Source organism: Ambystoma mexicanum, chromosome 5q (genome assembly GCF_040938575.1).
Source record: "Ambystoma mexicanum isolate Mex_15411 chromosome 5q, UKY_AmexF1_1, whole genome shotgun sequence".
In the NCBI taxonomy this organism is placed as follows: domain Eukaryota; kingdom Metazoa; phylum Chordata; class Amphibia; order Caudata; family Ambystomatidae; genus Ambystoma; species Ambystoma mexicanum.
Window position 1 is genome coordinate 242,699,935 of NC_090933.1, and position 26,356 is coordinate 242,726,290.

General features: G+C 45.1%; 1 protein-coding gene across 1 annotated transcript in view; it reads right to left on the reverse strand.

Moving 5' to 3' along the window:
* The window catches only part of RAB12 (RAB12, member RAS oncogene family), a 430,907-nt gene that overhangs the window by 15,592 nt on the left and 388,959 nt on the right, over positions 1–26,356 (reverse strand). Inside the window, exon 5 of the mRNA XM_069620750.1 lies at positions 23,894–23,998. Coding sequence (XP_069476851.1) covers positions 23,894–23,998 — 105 coding nt within the window. The remainder of the gene's footprint in view (positions 1–23,893; positions 23,999–26,356) is intronic.

Sequence of the window (26,356 nt, forward strand, 5' to 3'; positions counted from 1 at the left end):
TTCTCGCGCACGAGGGTGCAGTTCAAAACTCCATCACAGCCTTCTGTACCAAAGTGTTTTTGCTGCTCAAAGCACTCTTCTTTGAGAGGGCCTGATGCAGCAAACAAATAACAAGGTTCCTTTACTTTCAAGATTCTCCTACGCACACTTCTCTCAGGTGATTTACTGTTCACCTTGGATCCCCCTCCACCGGGCTCTGATCCAGTTTAACACAAAGTTAGTTTTTCACATATAGATAATTTTCTAAGGATTTCCATGTATCCAATTTCTTGGGTGGCTCACGGTTCACCCCAGATCCCCTTCTGCTGTGCTCAGATCTGTTCCAACACAAAATCTTCAATCAGTCTCCCCGGGCTCGAACAAATGTATCTATTGTAACACAAACTTGTTTTAACACAAAGCTTTCAACTGATCTCTCTCTGCTGGGCTCGGACCAACTTTACCTACTTTGCCATTAACTTTCTTTACTATATCAATATCGAAGACTTTCGATGGTGCACTGGATTTTGCTTGACACATTACAGGACCACTTCGATTCACAATCCTTTGCCACTGTTTCACTTTTGTCAACTCTCAGATGGACACCTTAAAGAGACCTCCGATAGAGCATGCATTCAGTGCCGGACCACTCTGTCAAAGATATCATATATTAAGGCTTCAAAGTTTAATCACATATCTGCAGTTCAACTTTACTTGCGTTGGTTATCACACGCGTTTCACTCAATGTTCTCAGATCCAGCGCTCGCCATACAATGTTGCTGTTTGCAACCTTGGCTTCAACACGGACTGGTCTTGTATCGTTCTCCCCAATTCAATGGCTGTGTTCATTTCACTGATGCTGCTTTCTTGTTGGGGCCAAGGACAGTACCATGGCAGCTGGCAATTCTCCCCGCCTTCATTATCGATAGGGGAGGGCCCGGAGTACTTCCGACACACAATGCAGGATTCCTCAGTCTGTTTTTCTGGTCTTATACTTTCTATTTTTGAGGTTACGTGAAAGTAACGATTCCTTGTCGAAAAGGTCAATGGAACTTCCCTCGTGTTAAACTGTCATTTTAGAACCGCTGTTTCCTTGTATGCTCTGCCTCGCTCAGAGTGTGCTCTCGTGCTCCGCCTTTTATCCGTGTGGGGAAGTGTAATGGAAATCAGGTGTGCGTGAAGGTCAGTATTTGCCTGACCCTGCCTGACTATTGTATTGGGATACGTCAGGTATACAGCTCGGGTGTTAGTCCATTTTCTCTTATAGTGGGCTGTCCGTGAAGTGTTTGTGTTGTGGAAGGGGTGGCAGGGGGTTGAGTTCCTAAGTATCCTAAAGGTGTTACAGGGAAGGGGATACTGCTTCTCACCACTCCCCGAAGACCCCTCACCCAGGTGATCCTCCCGCACTGGTCCACCCCAGGAACTGGATCCAAAAGCGATGGCCGTGTCCTGGCCACCTGGATGACAGATCTCCGGAGACTAGTAGGTGAGACACCTTCTGGTTTCTCACATGACCCACTGACTAGAGAACCAACCCAGAACAATTTCTCAAAGTAAAGACCTTCCTTCCCAAGAGACGACCTTGATAAAGAGAGCAGTACCCTCTATGAAATAAATCTGTAACCCGTGTGAGGAAAAGAATGTTGAGAGGAAATCTGTGTCCTTAGTTCCCCATGAGGAAGAGACCTGTTGAAGGTCATGAACAGGGGATTGATAATAACATGTTGAGGAACCTTTCTAACATTTAAGAACTCACTCCAAATCTTCCATTAGCAGCATTTATATTGAATCCTCTGCACAAATGCACACAGAACATTGTGAGGTTCTGAAGAATGGGTGTGTGTGCAGTCCACCTAGCTCAACAGACGACCCTTTTTATGGGTATCCCGGGTTCTCCTGGGAAACAACCCTGGAAGAGGAGAAAGATCCTGATGCTCCTCTACGTTTCTCTCCTTTGTCTCCCCAGCAAAGTGAGATTCTTCTATGAACCTCCACTGAAAACACCAGCCTTTTCGGATCCCCACCTTCTTGTGAAACAGTCCTCCCCCCGAAAGTAGAAGAGTGGGAAACTTTAGAGGTACCAGCCCAGAAGCCTTTTTCCAGGGACCACAACATCATCAGAATCCAAAAGGGAACAAGAGGCTAATGTTTTTCTGGAACAACCTAACAGATTAGAACCTTCAGTTTTCTGCGGTAAACAGGAGAACTCAGAGGTCCCTCCTCCTGAGGTCTCACACTGAGATAACTTTCAGGAGGGGCAAAAGAAGAAGAAATATTTACTGCTGTCAGCCTCCCATAATTCCCAGGAGTTGGAGACACCAGAAAGGCACAGGGATGGCCAACCATGTAGGGACACTCCCATAATAGGAGCTGGAGACATTCCATCCTCTCTACTGCCATCTCCTACTCGAGACCATGCGGGGAAACAAAAGAAGGGAAACACAAAATTTCCCCCTCAAACTTTTTCCATCCTCTGTACCCAGATATCACTGATGCGGAAAGAGACCGGAAAAGGGACAGTTGAGACGACCCACCCCAAGAACAAAAGAAACAAAAAGAGCAAAGGAAAAAAAAAGTACCTTTGTACGGGAGACAACCAAAATACCATATATTAAGTCCCTGTTATGATTAAGAATAAAACGATTCTAGCCCAATTAGATACAGGGAGCAGGGGATGCGTCATCTGTCCCAAAATAATACCTCAGGGTGAAGTAAGAACCTCAAGGAGAAAAGTCCAATGTGTCGATGGAAAAACACAAAAATTCCCCCTAACATACACACCGCTATTTCAGGGGTGGAGGTACAAGTCCTGGTGGGAGTGATACCTAAACGGGTACCCCAAATCAGGCAGACATTAATATAGGATCCACAGATATCACCCAAGCTTATACAGAGACCTTGAATCATCACACCAAGGAAAAGCCCCAAGTAGATATTCCCCTATGGACACCTGGGAAGAGACAGAAGTTCGAGACTTACCCATCTGGGATTGGGAAACCCAGGAGGAAAAAGAATTTCAGAACAACTCTTCCTCAAAACGCTCTGGGAAAGCCCTTTAGCAGGAGGATGTCCCTTTCCCATGGGGACAGGGCGGTGCGGCCAAAGTACGAAAATACCCGAGGGTGGTGCACAGAAGTGGGATAACATGGGGGAGGGACTTTTCTTATGGGATTAGGGATGACTACTTTAAGAGAACGTGGTATGCCCCTGCATCAGTACCACTAAACCCATCTCCAACATTAACTCCTACCCTCGAACCTTGTGATATGGCTCATATCTATTATTGTCAACCTAGTCAATGTCATATACTTAACAGGTTCCAAACCGTAAATTATACAGAAAGTTTCACATTTGACCCTCTGACATATATTGAGAAGAGTCCAAAGATCATTTTCGGGAAGCAGAATGAGCACTCTTTCAGTAAATGTGATTGGTCCAAAGAAACTCCCTTTTCCACCGCAGGAGCTTAAACTTGGAACAGCTGACTTGATGGGGGAGATCGATCCTCCGAGGATGAAACCGGCAATCCATACAGCAGCGAGACGGCAAGAGCGAGCTGGAGGGAAGCCGAAAACAGAGATGGAGGAGAACACAAGCAAGATCTCAGGAGCCAGGACCTCCGGGCTCCCAGAGCACAGGCGAAAGCGCCAGCAGAGAGGACATGCTGCCGGAAAGAAGCAGACGCCAAGGAAAGCGCTGACGACTGCAAAGAAGCCCGGAACATGACCAGAGCCTCCAGCGAAGCTGCAGACGCTCCAAAATGTCGGTACATTACAGACGGAAGCACGCAGGTACGCTAGGGACCCGAGTAGCTCAGGAGGCCTGGGCAGTCAGAGGGCGAAAGCAGTGACCAGAATAGGAGGGTCTGGAACCCTGGAAACTGGGTGCAAGACAGGGACACGCATCCATTTCAAAGTCAGAAACAGAAACCAATAACAATTTTGTGAGTCTAGGACCTGTACCCAAAAAGAGCCAGTTAATGTTGGAACGGACCAAGCAACAGTGAATGCTACGAGTCTGGGACTCACGGTGTCCTCAGGAGGGCAAAGACTTGGCAGGAGAGTATACAAAGGCAAGTTGAATATTGCGAGTAAGGACCCGCACCCAAATAAGAAATTCTATAAAAGCATTACTGCTTGGCAGGAGAGTGAACCAATAAATTATATTGTGAGTCAGGAACTCACACCAAGGAGAAAAGACAGTATACCAATTCCTGTACTTGGCAAAAAGAGTGCCAACTTACTAGCACAAGTTAGCAAAGCTTATAGAAGAGATTATGTGAACTACCTATTGACATTTGATTAAGCAACGATAGACCCGAGAGGCCCCAAAAGGAGAAGAGCACCTTGAACAAGGAATATAGGGAAAAGGTTTACAGCCCTAATTTGGGAGCATACAGTTTTTGAACATTTCTTTATTTCTGCTATTTTTACGCAAGAGTCTGGGATCTTCTTTGTTTATTGAACTCACAAAGAACATCATTACTTTCAGAAGAGATCCTTGCACAGTTAGTTTATGTACACTAAATTAGTGTTATGGACAGAGGTAGGCTTTTTGAGTCACAAAAGGGACAGACTTAATTTGGATGCTTTGACAGTTTCATTAGGTTTCCTAGAGGCAGGGAAACCCCTCTTAGTTTTAGGGAAAGAGGCATTTTTCCACCCATTTTTCATATGATAAAAGTTTTGGCCCCAAAACAGGCCACCTTTGTGTCCGAGCCTTACTTTTGCGCCCTCACAGCTTTTAAAAGTAATGAAGGTGCACAATTTGAAGAAGATTGAGCAACATGTTTTCACAGTAGAAATGGAAATCAAATAAGGAGGCAGTGGAGTATAGAAAATGAACTCATCTAAAATCAAAAGAATGTTGAATGGCCCCCCAATTTCGATGCGTTTTTCAAGCCATGTACACATTTTTGCAACACGTCTCTGCAGTTTAGGTAAACCCGCTTTAGAGAATTCTCATGGGCAAGACTAGGCTTTTTAAAATTTGGTGTGAGAGCTTAGGGGTTAACTAGTGCTTACATGGTAGCTTACAGTAATGTGCATTGAAGGCTGCTTTCTTGCCACAGTTGCAGAGGCTTCCTTACTGCACACGCTGTGCCAATTTAGAGCTATGTGTCTGTAATTTCAATTTATCCATTATTGCACCAAAGGCGAGTGTGGCGGTGGATACTATAACTTGTGGAGCAGCCTATATATGGTGATTGAGATCTGGATGCTTGGAAACTCTGCAGCTGTACCTTCTTGGGACTTTTTGGGGACCATGGCCCAAGGAGGTCAGAATGGCTCGGCAGGACGACAGTCGTTGAGAAAATCGTACTGCACTGTTAGCACAACAAAGCAGATCTCAGGAATGGCACAACCCCTCAGTGGGGGAAGTGGCTCCTGGCCACCTTGATTGGGGTAGAGGCAGCCATGCAATTGGCTGAAACTGTTTCACATGGTTTACATTTCACATGGGTCTCTAATAGGGATATAACTGGGAAAGGCCATTAATTTAAATTTTGACAAAAGGATTGGCCAATGCAAAATTGCTGCAGACAGTTAAAATACGCGGTTACAGCCGACAGGCATGTCTTGCATAAATCCAACTTAATAGCAAAACAGGTAATATCTAAAATGAAGGAATATTTAAAGTGTTAATCTCCTTTGCCAGACAGAAGTGGCAGAAGCTGGTCCATTTGCTGGCATCATATTGAGCTCTGAGAAATCAGCCTGTTAAGCACAAAATGGGACGATGTACAATTTGACACCCTCTGCTGAGATGCATCTTTGTTTTTTGACTCAAAGCGAACTTCAAGATATCCTAATACCACACCCTAATAGGCCACATGGCGGTGGCGGTATCAAAAATCAGATGGCAATCAGTGTTGCATTTCCATTTGTGTCCCTCTATCACAATCGGCATAAAGAAGGGGGCAACTATAAAAATAAATAGCAGTACCAGGGGTAAGAAAGCTCATAGCCCAGAGAGCCTGCGCCAAGACCACTCAACGAGGAATAGAGGCTCCACCTTTGGTGGTCCTGTGTCGCATAAATATCTAGTAGAAGCAAGGATCAAAATAACTGGGAACTATTTAGCTCCTGCCTAAATCCTCACACCTGGGTTTGCTTTACACCAACTTCTACAAGAAGCCACTTGTGACTTCCCAAACAATCTGGTACCATACAAATCTAGCCATGTGACATTAACTTTATTATTAGGGTATTTATTGAGCGCGGACCGAGCTACGAGAAGCAACGCAGCACTTTACAGAGGTATTCAACACTTGTGTACAGGCACGTTATAAATGCCATATCATTATATCATATCAGATACACAACGGAGCGCTTTACAGAGGTATACAACAGTACAGATGCATAACAGAGCGCTTTTCAGAAGTAACAGAACAGATATACAGCGGGGGTAGGATACAGAGGGTCACAGAGGAGGGGTACAGCTGTACAGGGTGTCAGAGAGGGGCGCACAGCGTCAGTCAAGTGGTGCAGGGGGCGACGTGATGGCATAGGTGTTGGAGACAACTCCTCAACTGTATGTATGTACTGTAACTGTATGTGTTCGGGAATATGAATAAAGGTGCATTAGGAAACATTTAAAATACATTTAGATTATGGTCTGGCCACATAATAGCTCCTCAATCGCCTGAGGTAGCTCCTACTACCCGATACCCAAGAGCTGCTCTTAGCACCTGCTGAGCAAATCTTTATTTTAATCCATGTATCTGCCCCAACACTGGGGGGTGAGTGAGAGAGTGAGAGAGAGAGAGAGAGAGAGAGAGAGAGAGAGAGAGTGAGAGAGTGAGAGAGTGAGAGAGTGAGAGAGTGAGAGAGTGAGAGAGTGAGAGAGTGAGTGAGAGTGAGAGTGAGAGAGAGAGAGAGAGATTGGGAAGCACTTGCCAGGTGAGTAGCTCATATCCCCTATGCAAGTTTGGGGTCCTTGCTCCCCCTGCAGAGGTAAAAAACAAGGGTGTTGTATTGTTTGTTCGCAATAAGACTTTGGACTCCCTAGTTGAGGGAAAGAATGGAAGAGATCCAAAAATATGGTTCTTGAGCTCCAGAAGATTGATGTTGATGCAGAACTCTTTATCTACAGGATCCCGACAAGACATGAACCTAATGGTGGCATACTGTGGCTGCCCAACTGTAAAGGGAGGAGTGCCAAGGAGATTTTGGCATACAAGATATAAAATGGAATTCATAATTTCAATTATACTCCACGTTCTGTCTGACATCCAATTGGTACCGAGACAAGAGTCAATTGAGTTTGCATTTCCTTTTTTAATTGGCAGTTGAGTGAAGTGGAGGGTTCCTGATGGCGACCTACACCAGCAGAGCACAAGATGGCTTATGCCTCAAACCCGCTGTGATAAAAGCAGCTCGGGCCGCCTATAGCCTCACAGATTTGTTTGTATGTAAAAAGATGAGCTGCTTGATTCATGGAATTATTTGTGTGGAAAACGCAGATTTTCGCGCCTTTCTGCCTGAAAATCCCCATACTTCAAACAGGGATGTTCCAGCTTTGTGGGAGTTGGGGCTGAGGACAAATGCCCAGGTTTGTATCCCACACCAGGTATACATAAATACATAGTTAGAGTGGTAATATTGTGGAGTCTTGTGCTCCATAGTAATATGTGACAAGGAAGCCTTCATGAAAAAAAACCACCTTAGACCCAGCCATTCCCACCATCTACCGCCCCATCAGCACAGTCCCATTCCGCACAGCAACCCCCAGAATCAATCTCACCTAGAATCCAATAACTTCCTAGGCATGCTACAATTTGGGTTCAGACCAGGTCACAACACTGAGTCTGCTTTACTAGACCTAAAGAATCAAATGGACAAACTCAAAGATGCTGGGAAAGCCGCACTACTCCTTCTCGACCTTTCAGCTGCCTTTGATCTCGTGGATCATCAAATTTTATGCCAGTACATCAGCTCAGCTGCTCACTTCTCCACAGAATGCATCTCATGGATTGCCTCCTTTCTTTCCAACCGATCCATGAGAGTGTTCTCTCCCACGGCTACAGCCCCTCCAGCCCCGTCACCTGCAGATTCCCCCAAGCCTCATGCTTACCACCCACCTCGTATAACATCTTCTAAAAGCCCCTTTTTGATCTTCTAGACTCCCAAGGCATCTTATATTCCAACTAGGCCGACGATACACAACTACTCCTACCCATCACAGGCGACTAACGGCGATTCAAAAACCCTTCAGCCAGTCTAACCATCCAGACATGGATGCCATCACATCAACTCTACCTCAACAATGATAAGACTGAGATCCTCTTAGTCAGCACACCAACAACATTAAACAAACTGGACAAAGCCTACAAATGTCATCAATGGGCTCAACATCTCTGTCTCAAGTGAATTCAAGACCCTGGGAGTTTACCTTTACTTTGCTCTCTCACTCACAAGGCACGTCAACGCTATCTCTTCCTCAGCAGCGTAAACCAAACTAATTAACGCCTGCAAACCCTTCCTTTCCACTAACAGCCGCCTCACCATCGCCAGGGGACTCAACTACTGAAATGCCCTATTTGCAGGCACTTGCAACCTCAGCAAGCAACAAGTGATCCAAAACAATGCTTTTAGGACTGCACTGAACATCCCCAAACGTGAACTCATTTCGACAGCGAGAAGGTGCGTGCATTGGTTGCCAATCAAAGAGCGCATTCTCTTTAAAACCTTAGTCATCACGCATAAATGCATCTTCAAAACAGCACCAACATACCGGTCACAGAAGTTCGAAAAAGCACAGACCACAAGGCCCACCCGCACCACCCACCTGCACCGCCTCACCACTCCAAGATTCAGGTGACAGAGATAAGGGGTCTGAGCTTCCTGGTCATCACTGAAAAAACTGGAACGCGCTACAACTACCACTGAGAGCTGAAGAATCACACTGGATTTTCCACAAGCACCTGACGACCCTACTGTTCTCAAAAGAGATATCCAGATGCCCCTCCTTTCCCCAGCCAGCAGCTCCTGCTCACTTGACCACCTTCAACACCAGCCACTGAAGCGATCTGAGGGCCCCAGCCATGGCACACTTGACATTCACTCACCCAAGCCATGTAGCATAAATGCCGTACCCTTGCAGAACAATGTCTTACTCTTGTAACATGAATGCCTGTTACCAGTGCCTCGATGTCTATGGACTTGGTGCCCTATACAAATGAAATAAATAAATATGGTCTTGAGTCCTGATAAGCAGTTGTCGAGGTACAGACAAATGTGCACGTTTGCAAGTGAGTTTCTAAGTGACTACAGTCCTGCAGTCTTGCAGAGTTGCGTGTAGGTGCTGCCTGCAAATCTTCGTTCCCATCTTTGATGGTGTTGTTCCTTTTACTAGCTCCCTCTTTTTCGTGCGAGTAGCTAAGCAATATAGCTGGGAAATCCAAAAGCAGGGTGGCACGTACGTATTGTGGTCAAAGACAGCCACAGGAACTCATCCGCCCACAACAGCAGGAGGCACGGAAACAGAAGCAGTAGATACCCGTACTACCAACCATGGGAAGATTCCATGCAGTGAACAACCAAAAACGACACTGATTGGAACAAAAATCCCTAATTATTTCGGTTTGGGACATAAGGCGAGGCCGGATGGGAAAGACTCTGTAGAATTGGATTGCAGCGATACACATAGGAGGGGGTCCACAGTTGTGTACAATAAGTCACTCCTTTTGTTTATGCTCCCCCCTTTCTCCCCCACTAAACAAGATAGTGCACAAGATGCACCAGGAACCAGTCACAATGATATTGGTGGACCCCATGTGGGTCCGCCAACCCTGGTTCGCTCATCTGATGGAGATGTCTCCATCTCTTCCAATGAAACTGTCTAGCCCGTACAACATGTTGTCGCAAGACAAAGGGGAAACACTTCACCCATGCCCACAAACATTGAACTTAGCGGCCTGGCTCCCGAGGTCAGAGTTGGGCACCTACAACTCCCTCAAAGGTGTATGGACATACTCAAGGAGGCAAGAAAACCTAACACACGATATTGCTATTCTAGCAAATGGAAACTTTTTGTTATCTGCTGCAACTCTAAGACCATCAATCCTATTGACTGCTCTCCCACTCATATTGCTTTGTACCTGACTCATTTACTTGACTCAGGCATGTTAGGGAGAATTCTCATAAATGGTTGATTCCCCTTACCTACTGAGTCTCTCAGCAGCTTTGCTGGATTTCTAGGATTCATTTTTCTCACCTGGTAAGATTGTGAGCCTTTTTCCCACTCTTACAATGTGTTTGGCTATGTGTATTTCTACTTTTTGTGTAATCTTGGGCACTGGAGCCTCACCTACTCCATGGCACCATATTCTTCCATGTGTGTTACACAGCATCTTCAGTGCATTAACACAGGGTTGTCTTTTAGACTTCCCACGACTCCATTTTCTGAGGCAACTACTGTCCCCCAGAAAAGGTAAAGTTGCCATTAACTTTATATAGTCACTTTTACCACAGACCCAGTACACCCCATCTACCATGGAGTATTGGAAAGGTTTAATTCCTATCCCTTTTTGTCAGCGTCTCTTGGAGCATTGCTTCGCTCCCTTTACACCAAGACTTGGCTGCTGGCAGTGATATCTACCCTATTTTTTATACCACGGTTATCTTAAATAACCATGGTATTGTTTTAGGCTATTATATTAGCCTCAAACATAAACCTGCTTGACCATATATATTTTATTACGGTTCCGGCTGGGTTTATTCGCCATTTCTTTTTGTAAATGTCTTTCTCGTGTTTTACTCTGCGTGCCAAACTAGGTTTGGTCCCTTTGCTCATTGCCTTTTTGCGGGCTTCCAAACAGAAGCCCTCCTTTAGGTGCCTGAGAGTCTGGGTAGGCAGGATGTGAGGGAGGGGTTTTAGGACCCCTGCCATGGGTTCCCTTGGTAACCCAAGTCGCACTCCTGTTTGATTGGCTGGGCGACTGTCCTTGCCAGGACAGCCACCCTGCTGTGTGTTTGACAGCCAGGCTGTATGAATGGGGGAAAACTGCATAAAAAGCAGGTCTCTGGGACTGGAAGAGCAGAGTCGCCACTGGAACGAAAGAACCTACGAGGAACTGACAGAAGAGGACCCCTACCACGACTGAACCGCCCGATGAAGCATTGCTGCAGATCCGAACCTTCAGAATCCGACGACAGAGAAGATCCTCCAGGAAACTTCTTCCATTGAGCTGGTGGGACCAACCAGTTCACCCAAACTGCAAACCAGGAACCCTCCTTTGATGGAATTCGCTGTACAGAGCTACAGTGGGCCAGATAGCCAGGAAGGTCGGACCCTGCTTGGGTTTTAAGGAGCGCACCTTTTATTTGTTGCTTTGCTCTGCTGCTGGTTTCTTCCCTGGTTAGTGCAGGACCCTCCAGTCTTCCTACTTCTGATCAGTCCGACAGTCGCTTCAGGAACCGTGTGCCTGCAGGAACTTCCAGGAACTTCTGCCTCAGCTACAGCTCCCTCTCCGTTTTAAGGTACTGTGCAAATCCGGTTGTTCGTTTCGTTCAGCTGCGGTGAAAGTGTTTGAAATCTTTCTCCAATCCAAGGGCTTGACCTTCTCTTCTCTTTGAACTAACTTTTCTACCAGCCAACCTCGTCCGGAAACCGTGCCACGGACTTTACCGCGAACTACACTGAACTGTATTATCTTGAGCAAAAGACTTTTGAACCATTGACTTTGGCCCTAAGCCTTTTCTATCTGATTTTATCATTATAGTCTCTCTTGTTCGATTGCCCTGAGTAATTACTCAGAAGTACCTGTTGGTGTGATTCAATTTATGTTAACTTCTGTCTTTCCCTCCCTTTTAAATTGCTGGAGTGCCATTTTGCTCCCACTTCATTTTGTGAGTTTAGCTTGTCTGGAATTTAAGCGAAGTGGTGTAGTGTATTAAGAGTGTGATTTTTAAACTGCTTAGAATAAGTGAAATGTTATATAACTGAAGAGTGAAATAAATGTATATTCTTTTACTTGAAAACCTTGAGTCAGTGTTTGCCTGAATCATAGTAATTGCTGTCATTTGTGTAACTATTTGATACTGCTCACTTACTCTTGAAATACCAGTTAAGAGAATTCACCTCCCATTTCTAACCCAGCTCCCGAATGGGACCTAAACGTTGTTTTAACAAGATTTTTGGGGTCTCCTTTCGAGCCCATGCATAAATCAAGTCTTATATATCTCACTTACAAAAACTGCATTTTTAATAGCTATTACTTCCATTAGAAGAGTTAATGAACTACCAGAGCTCTCAGTCCTAGACCCTTTGTAACAGTTCATAAAGATAAGGTAGTTCTGCGCACTCACCCTAGGTTTGCGCCTAAATTAATTTCAAAGTTTCAAAGTTCCATGTGAACCAATCCATAGAACTACCAATGTTCTTTCAGAACCCCTCAAACAAGGGAGAAAGAAGCCTGCACACACTGGGATGTACGCAGGGCGGTCATGTTTTACATGGAAAGAACTAGACCATTAAGAAAGACAAATCAGTTTTTCGTTTCAGTGGCAGCAGGTAGAGAGGGAGACGCTGTCTCCAAATCTAATATCTCTAAATGGATTGTCAAATGCATCACACTCCGTTAGACTCTGGCCAAGAGAGAACTGCCCTTCAAGCCTAGAGCACATTCTACTCGAGGCACTGGGGCTTCCATAGCATTCATTGCAAATGTTCCCCTAGAGTCCATTTGCAAAGCGCCAACCTGGAGTTCTGTACACACCTTTACAAAACACTATTGCCTAGACACTCATTCTAGGTCTGATTCTCAAGTGGGATAAGCATTACTAAGACATCTTTTCTCTACTGTTCCTTCTCACATGCCACCTCCGGGTATTGCTCGCTAGTCTATGCACAGCATGTGATTCTAAGCAGATTAACAAGCATCAGAAGACATGCATTACTTACCGTAAAAGAATTTCTGATGATTGTATCTGCTTGGATTCACATGCACCCACTCTTCCTCCCCGCTCGGATGGAAGGAACATAAACGTCTTAGTACTTTCTCTCTTTTCTGTACTCACTCACGTTAGTCATAGGCTCCCTCACGGCAGAAAAAATACAATCGGAGGGACCTCGACGTGTGAGGGATTTTGGGTACACTACACGTCACGTTAGGGATAGTGTTACAGACACGCCCATGTCGACGTCCCCTTTCGATTGTCGAAAGACAAGATGCAATACTCCGCGGTGACCACTGGATGTCAGACTATATGCACAGCATGCAAATCTAAGCAGATACAATCATCAGAAATGCTTTTACGGTAAGTAATGCATGTCATACAAATGCAATTCCAAAAAAGATACCAAAGATTTTAAAAACTTTCAAATTCAGCCTTTCTTGTTTACATTTCCTTAATTTAAAAATGTAAAACTGCACCTAACACTGATAAAATGTAGGGCAATCACGCACTTTTTCATCATTATGTACAACCTATAAAAACACTTGATTTGGGGTGTACTTCACACCATCTATACATACGACCCATCACACTTATTGATAACCAATTTCCAGATTCTGTATAGTGCAATTTTTATGGCCATACTACTGGAGTTTAAAGAGTAAAACCAGAACACACTTGTTTTGATGTTCTCGTAGTCATGGACATAACGCCCAAATGACACATATAAGTGCTTTCCAGAGTGGTGCATAAAGTCATGACGTGCCTATTTGTCTCCAACACTTTATCTCAGTTGCACAGTCTACAAGGCCCATTTGGGGGCCACGTATGGCAAGTGTAGGGAGCTGGCCCAACCTCAATAACAATACAAATCCCCTCAAATCAAATGAGGGGCACAATTGCAGATAACCTTGTATTACAGCCATGGTGTGACCTAACATTGAAAACTGGCTATAAGTCTTCAGAGTTGCTAAATGGGTAAAGTTCATGCACCAGTCACTAGATCTTAGTTTTTTCACAAAAGTCGTCTTCATTTTATGAAAGCCCTCTGACCATTTTCGGGGGTCCAATCAATACCTTCAAACAATTTATCTTTCATACATTTGAATTCTCTTAAAGAGGCCCCTGCATTAGTGTTTAAATCATGCCCAGTAATTGGCACAATGGGTCCTTTTCCATTTTTAAATACTGTATACCACAGGTGCAGTTTATATGTCCCATTAATGAGGTCAGGCCTAGTTCTAATCAAACACCAGCCATTGGTAGACAAGATGGAATCTCCATTATGCCTTTCCAGAAGTTGCCATTTAGCAAGCTGAGGGAACCCGGGTCCATCATTGTAGCTTCCAGCCCATATAAGACCGCTGGGCAGAAGCATTGCTTATAAAGTATGCCCATTGTACTTTGGTCCAAAGACCATTTCAAATACCCGGGGATTCAATTAAGAAGCACTATTCAACAATTATTGATCTACACCATTAATATCAAGTTACAAGATATAATCTCAGATTGTAAGCGCTGATCTAAATTGAATCTCACGTTATGGGGTTAAATTAGTGCCATCAAAAAGTCTCTCCTCCATACGTCTCTCCTCCTAAAATTGCTCTACCTCTTTCACATGCTCCCACTTCCACTCCCAAGCAAGATTTTGAAGGAGGCCCAGAACATATTTAATGATTCAGTTTGGGGTTCGATAAAGAGATCCCATATCCCCATTAAGGTCTTGAGGCTTCCGGTCAAGGATGCTGGTTTCGGTTATCGAATACTGAAGAATTATCATTCAGCGTTCTCATTACGATGCCTTCTTGGATGGCTAAATAAGAGTTGTGAATGATACTGTCTCCCATTCCTGTGGACTGCTTGTTGACAATGGAAAAACTTTGGCTGAATAGATTAGTAGTTTCATCATACTGTAGAAGCCTGGTAAAAAAGGCCATAAGGAAAATAACGTTAAAACCCTGCTGTCACTTGAATCAAGCTTCTGGTACAACCAGCTATTACCTTGTGCAATTCTTCGATACATTGGTGCTCCTGGCAGAAAGCTGCCATTTGGAAGCTTAAAGATGTCTTGATTAGAGATGGATTGACAGACTGTCTTTTTAGGCTTCAAATTTAAGCTACATGCGTGGAAGGTACACAAGTGTCAATTATTATCCAACATTCTTGGTGCTATTTTTTTCACGCTTAATGCAACATTGCATAATGAACCAGAGTTGAGCTGTCTTCTGGGGGAAAACACTCCATGTCTTCCTCAATGTTCTATTGTCTACTGTTTCGAACTTCCTCCACTGCTAACTCGAAGCGTTTATTCTGGGAGAAACAACTGCAGGTTTTATCAGGCGTTGTTTGGTCAGACAAGTAGCAACATCTTTCAGATTAAGGTAGATCTGGATCTGAAGATCCACCTAACGAAGAATTGTTCATGGTTTGTTTGGACGCCATCCAAGATGCAAGACTCTGAACTGTTACCAACAGACTTATGCCGGTCATGTAAAGCTGCAAAGGGTAAAATCTTGCATATGTTTTGGGAATGTAGCAAAACTGGGGATTATTGGAATGAGGTTATTAATAGAATGGAGATAGTGACCAATTGTAATATTCCCAGGTTGCCAATGCTTATTGTTTTGGGAAAATTGTCATTGATTCCGAATGTGTCTTATGAGACAACATACTGGTTGTACAGAGCTTTAATAATGTCCACGAAAATGATCTTAAAAAAATGGAAGAGTTCAGACAAGCCACTGCATGAGGAATGGACGCATTGTATGGTATTGTCAGAAAAAGTCTTTCATATGGAAAAAATCTCTAGGAGATTATAATGCAATATGGGGTCCATTTAATGATTTATATGTCTGAAAGTTTTTTAAAAATAATATGTGCATCTTTTGTTCTAGTTTGGCTCACTGTTTATACCTTTACATCCCTCCCCCTCTTTCCTTTCCTCTTTGCTTTATTTTTCTCCTGATAGTTTATAACTCCTGTATTTAATTAGCTTTTTTATGTTTATATGATTATGTATTACATCTCTAGTCCTTGGTATTATATCAGACTTTGTAATTAAAAATCTTATAAACACATTTTAAATAATAAAGCAGGACCACCCCGTTCCTACTGTAACCTGAAATGTGGTGGGCAATCTTCTTAATCATGGAAGTAAGGAACAATACCTTCTTTTTATGCATATCCAGGTCTTCTTGTACTTTAGCCATACTAATAGGTATCCCAAGTTAAGGATAACTGCCTACTCGTTCAGTAGCGCCCTCTGGGATATGCATAGTGTGTTTTATGTATTTCTTTCCCCCAAAGTGCATGTACTTAGTTTTCTCTAGATTCAATGAGAGCCATTTTCATGCATATACAAACTAAGTTCTCTCATCGTTCTGGAGACCTATATATGTGTAGTCAACCAAAATAATGTCATCACCTCTTGTGTTTTGCTAAAGTCACCCTGAGTGGGACGGGTATGAGACGTAGGTCCTGTGTCTGCTGGACCTAGAGACCCAAGGTACTCCTCACTGATGAGGCCCAACAAGGCCGATACATGTTTGGGGATGCTTGCAGTCTCGTGCAGAGGGGATGTGACCAAGCAGTTCAGGCTGGACTGTCCCTTTTGGGGTGGGACCAAGCCTGATTTGCATATGGTCTTTCCCCTTTTGTAATGGTTTAGCAGGCGAAGAACGATGGTCTGGAAGGTTGCCCCGAGCAATGCCACAGGTTAAGATTAATTGTAAACCTTCCAACCATCACCTCTTGTGTTCTGCCCGTATCAACGTAAAACAGCCAGATGACATGCCTGCTGCCAATTTTTGGAGGGCAGTTTCTAACCTTAGCTGGGATGCCAGCACACAGCCCTGCTTAAGGCCCTAAAAAGTGGGTATCATCGTCGTGTAAGCGCCCCTGTTGCTCAATCTAACACACACACACACACACTTGTACCCTTGTGAAGCTGAATAGACACATTTAAAAGGCCAATAGGGACTTTGCAGTTGTTTGTCTCACTATGTGAAAGAGGGTATGCCCAGACGTGGGTCCCTTGCTCGCTGCACCATAGGAAACCAAGCTGCACCTCACTGAGGAGGCCCAACAAGGCCGAAACATGTCTGGGGTCGCTTGTGTTTCCGTCCAGAGGGGACCTGGCCTAGCAGTTCAGGCTGGGCTGCTACCATTGGTGGCAGTACCTGACTGATTTGCATATTGCTGGACCCCTTTTGCAATCGCGCAGACGGGCTAAAAAATGGTGGTGTGGAAGGTTGCCCAGAGCAATGCCAGTGGTTCAGATTCATTCAAAACCTTCGACCCATCACTTATGTGCTTACAGAGGTATTCTTGAAACCTCATCTTTAAGGTCTTTGGTAAGGCCTGTCCTGAATAGTGTCATTAGAGCGTAGGCAGGCATGCAGTTTCGGCCGACATCTGCTTAAAGCATGTCATTTAGGTTAAGAGGTCTTGAGAGCGCCGTTTGAAATCGAATAGCTTTTCTTGAGACGAGACTGATTTCGTGCCTGCTGAACATGTTCTTCAAGCCATTCACAAAGGCAGTATACAAATCCAGTATGGGATTATTGGTTTTGACTAACGGAGTAGCCCACACTAAGGCTGCTCCTATGTGTTGTGATATCATGTGCCCTACCTTGTCTCCCTCTGTAGGGAAGAACGAGGCCTTAAAGGCAAATTGCACTGTGCAGGCATCAAGGAATTCTCTGAGTTTATGAGGGTTACTGTCATATTTCTCTCCAGGCAGAGAGACTGGTGGAATCCCGGGACCCAAAGCAGCACAGGCAACCGGTTCCCAGAGATAAACATTCTCCTGCTTAAGACCCTGTACCTCATGGGTAAGAGACTGCATAGCAGACATCAGTTGATGGATCTGATCCATAGCATCCACCTCGTATGCATCGCTTCTGTCATGGATTACTATGCACAGACAGAGGTATGCTGCAAGTATAACATGCACTAACCTGGATCAGCCTCAGCAACGGATGTCAATGAGGAATTCCCCTGAGTGCCCTATTCCCCCTGGGTCCAATGAGAGGTCAGAGAGGAGCAGAACCCCCAGGGAAACCCTATGGGATAGAAAGCCCTGATGGATGCGATTACGGATGAGGAGTGGGTGCAGGTCCGGTTCTGATCCGTGGAGCTGAAGTAGAGAAGATGACTTGTGACTGGAGAAGGCTGGGCCTAAGGGAAATGAGCATAGACAGGTTAGTGCTGAGTCTACCAGAAGGGAAGATCTGAATGAAATGACTTGTACCCTATGGACACTGGAGTGAAACTGGAAATCCAGATGGAGCGGGGGGCGGTCCATCATCTGAGTGCTGCGTGGAGAGAGAGAGAGAGAGAGAGAGAGAGAGAGAGAAAGAGAGAGAGAAAGAGAGAGAGAGAGAGAGAGAGAGAGAGAGAGAGAGAGAGAGAGAGAGAGAGAGATCAGCGTAACCCTAGAAACTGGCTAGGGAAATAGGGAAGACTGGAAAGACCCTCACCTGGCTGGAGCGCTGAGTGGATGCGGGAGAGGCAAGTTGCTTGTGGTGCTTTAAGAGATTGAGTCTGGGCTGCAATGACTAACGTGAGAGAACAGCAGTAAGCACCGTAGGATACAGAGGTGGAAATGGTTTCTAGAGTGTAGCAAGCCTACCTTGCTGCATGGATTGTAGTGATGTAATGTTCTGCGAAAGAGGAGACCTGCAGGGCGGAGTCTCCGCCTGTCAAGGGGCGCAGGATTGGAGTGATAGGAATGCAGCCACACGAGGCTCAGGGGAGACAAGGGGGGGGGGGGGGTGAGGCAACTGGAATTCGAGAAAATAGGATTAAAAAAGGGGTTACTAGTAATCTGGGAGTAGTAAGCTAGCAAACGGTTAACTTATGAAGCGTCTCTAAGGAGTGTGGCGACGCAAAAATCCCCAGCCGCAGGCAGTTGATATCCTGCTTCCGGCACTTGAAGGGTCGGAGCAATCATGCCGGTCCACATAGTGCCGGAGACTGGAATGTTACGCTTAGTGCCGAGCACCATCCTGGGAAGGGCCATAGACACCCTATACTGTTGCTGCCTGCGGCGCCACCCAGACCAGCGTCGGAGACGGACATTACAGTAGCTTGCTCACATCTTAGATTTAGGTTAGATTAGGTGTTTTCCCAACCCATTTATACAGTTTAATAAACACCCTTGAACTGTGATCACTTGTGTCTGTCTTTACTGTTGCCACCATGAGTTCCTTACAGCACGCAAGAGCTTTCTGTGAGCTGTCCTAATCAGGATACGTATTTGTACCTGGGAAAGTAAAGGGGTTTCTTCCCATGGCACTGACCCTTTGGTAAGGTGCTACTGTTCTATTCGGCACTGTATTGGGTGTCTGCAATTGGCCTCCATACAAGGTGTTCTGCTGGGCCTGCATGTGTGGGGGGTTTGGGGGCAACTGGGTGTAGGCATGATGTATTTCAGGCGGAATGGAGGTGAATCTGGGTGGCTGTGGTAATGCCGGGACAGGCTGATTGTATGCATTATACCCTGTCTGCTTCTGCACTCTTGGAAAATGTCCCCATTTTCCACAGCTCCAACACCGAGATGATCCTATACCATCTCTGGGTTCCATCCCACTGACCCCACTCAGCCCATTCTACTCCCTTGAAACCCTCCTCCTCCACTTAGGATACTGACGCAGGGGTCCGCCACCCCATGGCCCCTGTCCTCCACATTGCCAAAATGCTGCTATCCTTGCATCTGCGCGAGATGCAGCCTGCTCCACTAAATTTACCTCAGTGTTCGCCATCACCGACCCTTCCACTGCTATTTTAGCTAACTTCTTCTGTACTAGTTCTGCTTCCTCTGCCTGCAACCTTTGAGCAGTTTCCTCTTCTCGTTCTTTAAACCTTTTGCAATGGTGTATCATTATAGTCTGGACCTCGGCCCACCCCTTCTCTATGCCCACTATCTTGTTGAGTGCTTTCTGAGCTTCCTTGGGTGATTCCCCTCTTGATAGAAAAGAGGAATTGATCAGTCCCAGTGGTCACCCGTCACTGCTCGCCACATCTCCTGCAATTTTAAAATGTACTCAGCAGCATCTTCACCATCCCCCATGGTGTACTACATTATAGACTGCAAGTCCAGTGTGTGGGGGTACGCCCGTCACAATGCGTCCCACACTTGTGTCCTAATATTGTTAAAAAGGGGCCCTGTTGTACGTATCACCATCTAGTTTTACTCCTGGGTACCCTGCCTTGACCCACACGTCCCTGGCCTGGTCTTGCACAATTGCAACAAGTAAACTTTTCATGTCTACAACTGCCATAGGAACCCCAGCTGTCTGTTTCTCAAAGGCGTATATCCACTTCCCAGCACCTTAAATCAGGTTATTTGTATCCATCTGCGCCAATGGCTCATAATGAGCCCTCCCAGGTGCCTTATGCAATAACGGCATTTGCTTGCCTACTTCCTTGCCCCGCTCTAGGCTTCCCTTTTTCCTTGCCACTGCTACCCACCCAAACCTGCTCCATCGCTCACCCCACAAATTTTCTACCCTTGGCGTAATTTCTTGAGCCCCTTCTGCCTCACCTCCCTAAGATTTTCCCACACTGTCCCAGTCTCCTTCCTGTACCTATTGGTGTGCCTCCCTGTCCGACCTCACTGTGCCTTAACCTGCGCTTTCCGCCCCTCGACCTCTACTCCCGTGGTTCTTGACACGTACATCCTTAAAAGCGATGCTATGCAGTCTAAACAAAATATCTCTGGCCCTCCACTCGTCCAACACACAGCCTGGTTTGCTCTCCCCTTCTTTTACTGCCCTAAACCGGGTCAACTCTGCCTGCACTGCCTCCAATGGCTCCTCTTACTCTTTCTGCGATTTGGTCTCCTGCTGTGTAATGTTGTTTGTGCTTGGTTGTTATGGGGGTGGAGCGGTGGCAGTCGCGGGGCGGGGGGCACATATGTTGGAATGATGTATCCTGTGGCTGGGCGGGTAGTGAGTGGATAGAGCCCCTATCTAGAAGCGGGCTGCAGCACTTCCTCTGGCGCAGTTATGGTTACAATTGGGGGGGCACTATCTTCGCGTCAGGGCATACACCCGGCAGTATCCTCCACCATTTTTCACAAGTCTAAAATTGCGTTTCGCTTCTGCAATTGTTTACCTTTATACTTAGCGGTTAGACACATGCTCATTTGCTCTAATATCTCTCTGTTATTAGTACTGTGCTCTGGCAGGGAGTGGGGGGTCATTCCCCCATGGGTCTCTACCAGCCACTGCTTGTGGTCCTTCTCTATTTTATCCTTATATAATGGCAACACACTATACATATACTCCAGCAGAGTCATTCTCCCCATATTAACAATGGTATATCCAAAAGATTTTTCTAGTTGTATTTTTCGCAAAGTGTTATTGTAACCGTCACTACAACTCCTCCGCTCCCACCTACCTGCCACCCCACCTTTTGCACTCACTGCCACTCTTCTCACCCCTCACACTATTTACACAAGGCCACCCTTGGCCTCCACCAAGTTCACAATAATAGCTCAATACACTGAAACAATAAACTAAAATAATAAGGTAAAACAACAACCACTACTTTTCCTATTTCCCCCACCTGAAATACATTGGGCAAAGAAAGCCGAGCCGCCTACTTATACGGAGCTCCTACCTTTGTATCCTCCTTCTCACAATAATAAAATTGCACCATCTTCTCCCCTTACTCTGAGAGGAACCCACACTCCTTTTTTCCTCGTTGTTGTCTCAATAATAATAATATAAAAAATACACACACACACACACACACACCCACACACACACACACACACACACCCACACACCCACACACACACAACTTCCCAACTCACTCTTACCCCCTTTGTTATTGCTTGCAAGAGGTGTACTTACATTTGCATGTTCACCCGAGCTTCTGTCACAGGGTCCCAACAACGACCTGTACTCTCCTAGGAGCTGCGCCCCGCTTCAAAGAGCGGATAGGAATTCTGTGAACATGGTTCCTTTACACTGCTGCAGGTTGCACGCGTGGGACTGGTCACTGCAGGAGGGTGCATCCCCTCCACAGATGCAGCCTGGAAGCCTCCATCTTCCCAGGGGTCACTGGGATCATGCCGGAGGTCATCAAAAATGTAGAGAAGGCCCTAAACGCTCACACCAGAAAAAATACAACCCACTAGGGAAAAAGCACAGCACAAAAATAGAAATGCACCAGCAAAGGACTTTGCTGCCACGTAACGTTCTGGCGAAACCCGTACAAACACTTTATGAAGACATACAGCCTCATCAATGACGTTACATAATGTACAAATACGAATGGCTGGTTGGTGCGACCCTATACATAGTATACCTACTCCATACATAGGGGATGCCAGGCCATTGGTCCCAGCCCCGTCTGTTCCATCTTCTTTCACGTGGGCTCCTCCTTGCACGTCATCAGGCACAAAGTTTCAACTAATTGGCAATTATGTGAAGAAAAACATTACTGGCTCTATCTCCGACCTGATGTGCACCTGGTACTGCAGACATGGGCTAATAGTACACTTCGAGGTCTTCGCTTCTAACAACTTCCAGACACGTTAGTGCCCAACCAAAGTTCCCCACCCTCATTTTAGCTATGTTGTTTTATCCCTCCCGGCACCTCCCAGCACAAATCATGCAAACCTATGGTGAAGGCAACTGGTCCATTTTCAGATCTTTTCTGATCGAATGGGGGGTCTAACAGTTTTATGGTTGGTGGTCTGGGACTGACTGGTACCTTGGAATGCTCTGGGGGTCTTGGGGACTGGGGCTATTCAGTTCTATTACTTGGAGCTGGGACAGGGAAGGTCGGAGGCTTGTGCCCTCCTCATGGGATCGCTTGTCACAGAAAGCTCTCAATCCCCTCGTGGTCTTGAAGGGTGCATTCCTTCTGGGATACCAAATGTTGGCAACATGAGCCAATGAAGGCTCTATGAATATCTGCAACGCTGGCCTTTCTCACCAGTGTCCAAGCTACAATCTATTCCTGCATGCATATGCTTTATTTCTGTGTGTGTGGCTCGGGCTGCGGCCCTGGCTGCAGCATGAAGTTAGGCCTCGATTCCAATATGGCTGCTACTATTTAAGATGGCGTTTGGTTCCCCATGTTCGCTGTACCAAACCCCCCCCCACCCTCCCTGCACTACGGTCCCTGCCACCACCTCCTTAACCCCTGTCCACTCCACGAGTCCCTACTGCACACTTCCAGGCCTCTGTCTCATCCGAAAGCGCTGGGACGATTGTCCCCCCCCTTCCAAACAGATGGTAAATCCTTATTTTGAGCATTAACTGTTCAGCTTGATGATGGCTTTTGATCAGGTTTTATTTGTTTATAGGCACTCCAATTCTGTAGTAGCATACTTCCATAATAGTGATATAAATGAAGGAAACATTACCCTACTACTTTTCTGCTATGTTTCTTACATGTTATTAAGCTGGGTAATGGACCAATTGTTTCAATCTTGTTCATAGACTACCGCTTTTTTTTTTGTCAAATGGATGCAAAGCGGCTTTTCTTATTTACACTTCCCTGTAGGTACTCTAACTTCTTAAAACTCTACCATCAATTGTTCTGATGTGCTTGCCTACATATGCTTTTTGAGCAGTAGATGTTAGTGCTATGTAAAAGCACAAAACAAATGAAAAAAGATTGGCTAACTTTCTGAATTCATGGGATATAGATTGGTAAATTAGCTCGAATGAAGCACAAAAGACTGGATGGCTGATTTTGCTAAAAGAAAACATACACTTATTCACTGCAACTTGATTATTTCAGATTTGCACAACAACAACAAATATGGCACCTCTTAACTCAACACAACAATTGTTAAAATTACACCCAATACCGATGATGATCAATGACTTGAAGACATGATATCACAAGTCCAGTGATTGAAAAATGTAACGCAACTATCATCTCTAATCAAACTAATGTTGAGAACATCGTACCTTTCAGAGAGTTGTTACCTTTTGACACAGCAAGCACATAAATTACATTAAAGACTTACCAGATCAGTATGCATTTACCTTTTTTAAGATGTCATCAACAAGTTTTAAAAATATCTCATCTACGTTAAAATTATCCTTGGCACTTGCTTCACAGAACCGCATCCCAGTTATCTGCTGTGCAAACTGAAATGGAATGAAAAAATAAATGTGAAAAAGGCAAACTATGTAATTATTCCTATTCATTTTTTATTCAGGTAACATTTACATGACTGAGCATTTCCTATGTTTTTTGTGGATGAGAAGACATTTATATAAAAAGATAAATAATAAAAGCAAATGGTTATCCTTGAACTCAGGAAAACAAGAACCAAGATCAACTGGCACTGTGGTCCTTTTCCTTCCCGACTTCCCATCATGTTCACCCAGACTTATTTAAGCTTTATAGACCAGGCAAGCTTTATAGACCTAGTACGAGGGGCGTACCTTGAGTTATGGGCCCTGAAGACAAAGAGTTTAAAGGCCCAACTCAAGTGAGGGCGTTTAGTGAGGGTTACAGGCCCATAACTCCAGGTACTGCCAGAGGGCATGGTCTGTAAAGGTATTATGTCCCATGTTTGAAGTGAACGGTGAGGGGAGGTAGGGCTAAAATAAACAAACAAAAAAGCAATATCCCTGGAGTGGTTGCTGGAAACTGGAGCAGAAGGGCTTAGATTCCAGACAGGCTGTGTCTATGCACTGTGGTCCGGTAAGGTGGGAAGTCATGGCAGAGAGGCCAAGCCATGGCAAAGATTCCATAAGTGGGAGGAGCCACCCACCCCTAGCGTATTAAGGTGAGGGGGTAGAGATAGTGGATGCAGCGTGCCCAGGCCGCATTTGACAGGTGGAGCTATGGTGGGACTTAATGGTGTGGACAGGAGGCGGGGATCACAGCGCAGCGCTCCTGTGATTAGAGGGAGCGACATGCTGAGAGACCTGCCGGCGGCAGTGACTGCGAGTTCCGCATATGAAATTTGCAAGCCATATCAGCTTGTATGCCCTGGAAATTGGCCAATGGCGGAGTGTCACAACACACCCCAAGGACACAACATTGCATATAGCTGCACAAGAAGTGGATCTCAGTCCATCACTGGGCTAACAACTTATTTATGCTGCAAGCTGTGCCAGAGCACCAATGCAAACAGTTTTAAATAGTCTTATGTACCTAGATTTCAGTGCACCACCTGGTCCTGAATTTACTGAAACACTAGGATACATATTTTGCAGGCAGCGGTACCTTTCATTTTACAAACAAAACCACCAAAAAGATTGCATAACATATTGACATTTGAGAACATGCAGGCTCTTATCTGATGAAGGAACTTCAGTAGTCTTGAAAGTTATACTAATTTACCTTTGAACACATTATGCTGCACATATAAAAGGTATCCCTATCTATAGATTGCATATTCTTATCTAGGACACGGAAACCAAATGTTATCTGACAAATTAATTAAAGGAATAGTGCGTTCAAAAATATTATTGTCCCAAAAGACAGGCAATAAGCCAAAACATGCATTAAACATAATTTTAATGAAAGTTCCTGTGTAAACTTTTGAGCAAACGAGGCTCAAAGCGTTTACATGGGAGCATCCATTTTGCCATTTCAGGCAGCCTCCTCAGCTCATGTTAAGCTCTGCTCTGGCGGCACTAAACAAAGCAGCAAAAGCCTACTGGGAGCTTTTTCTTACTGCAGCCAGAGCAGAGCTGTGCACGAGCTGAGGAGACTGCCTTCACTTTCATTTTACGTTTTCGGTGTTCCCAAGCCCAGGGAAGCACAGAAAACGTAAAATGAAAGGCAAAAAGCAAAGCTGCGGCAATTATAAATACAACATAGTTGTATTTATAATTGCCGCAGCTTTCGCTTTGAGTCTCCTGGGCTCCCCCTGGTCGGGGGAAACCAGGAGACTCAAAGTGAAAGCCACTGCAGTCAGAAATACAATAATGTTGTATTTGTAAATGCTGCGGTTTTCTTTCTATCAATACTGCAGCATTTACAAATACAACATTGTATTTATGACTGCGGCGGCTTTCGCTTTGAGTCTCCTGGGCTCCCCCGGGTCGGGGGAACCCAGGAGACTCAAAGCGAAAGTTGCTGCAGTCAGAAATATAACGTTGTTGTATTTAAATATGCTGTGTTTTTCCTTCTATGTTTCTCGGCTACGGTAAAAATAAAAGTTTTGATGGCACTATCCCATTAAGACTGCTGAAAATCCTGAATTGAGAGTAGGTTAGCTGCATTGAATCTCTTTCCCCATCTCTCCTACAAACACGCATATAATTCCATTGTGAGCAATGTTTTCTAACAGAGCTGCAAAGTGTCTGGGAAAAGAGGAACAGAAAGGGTGCAATAGCACAGATCAATAATGAATATTAGCATATAGAAGTAATTATAGCTCTCCTCCAAGTAGAATGTTCAGAACACAGTCAATGACTACTAGTATTGGCTGCATTCTGAATCTTTTGATTTCAAAAGCAGACAGGGAAATGACAATGTAATTTCCA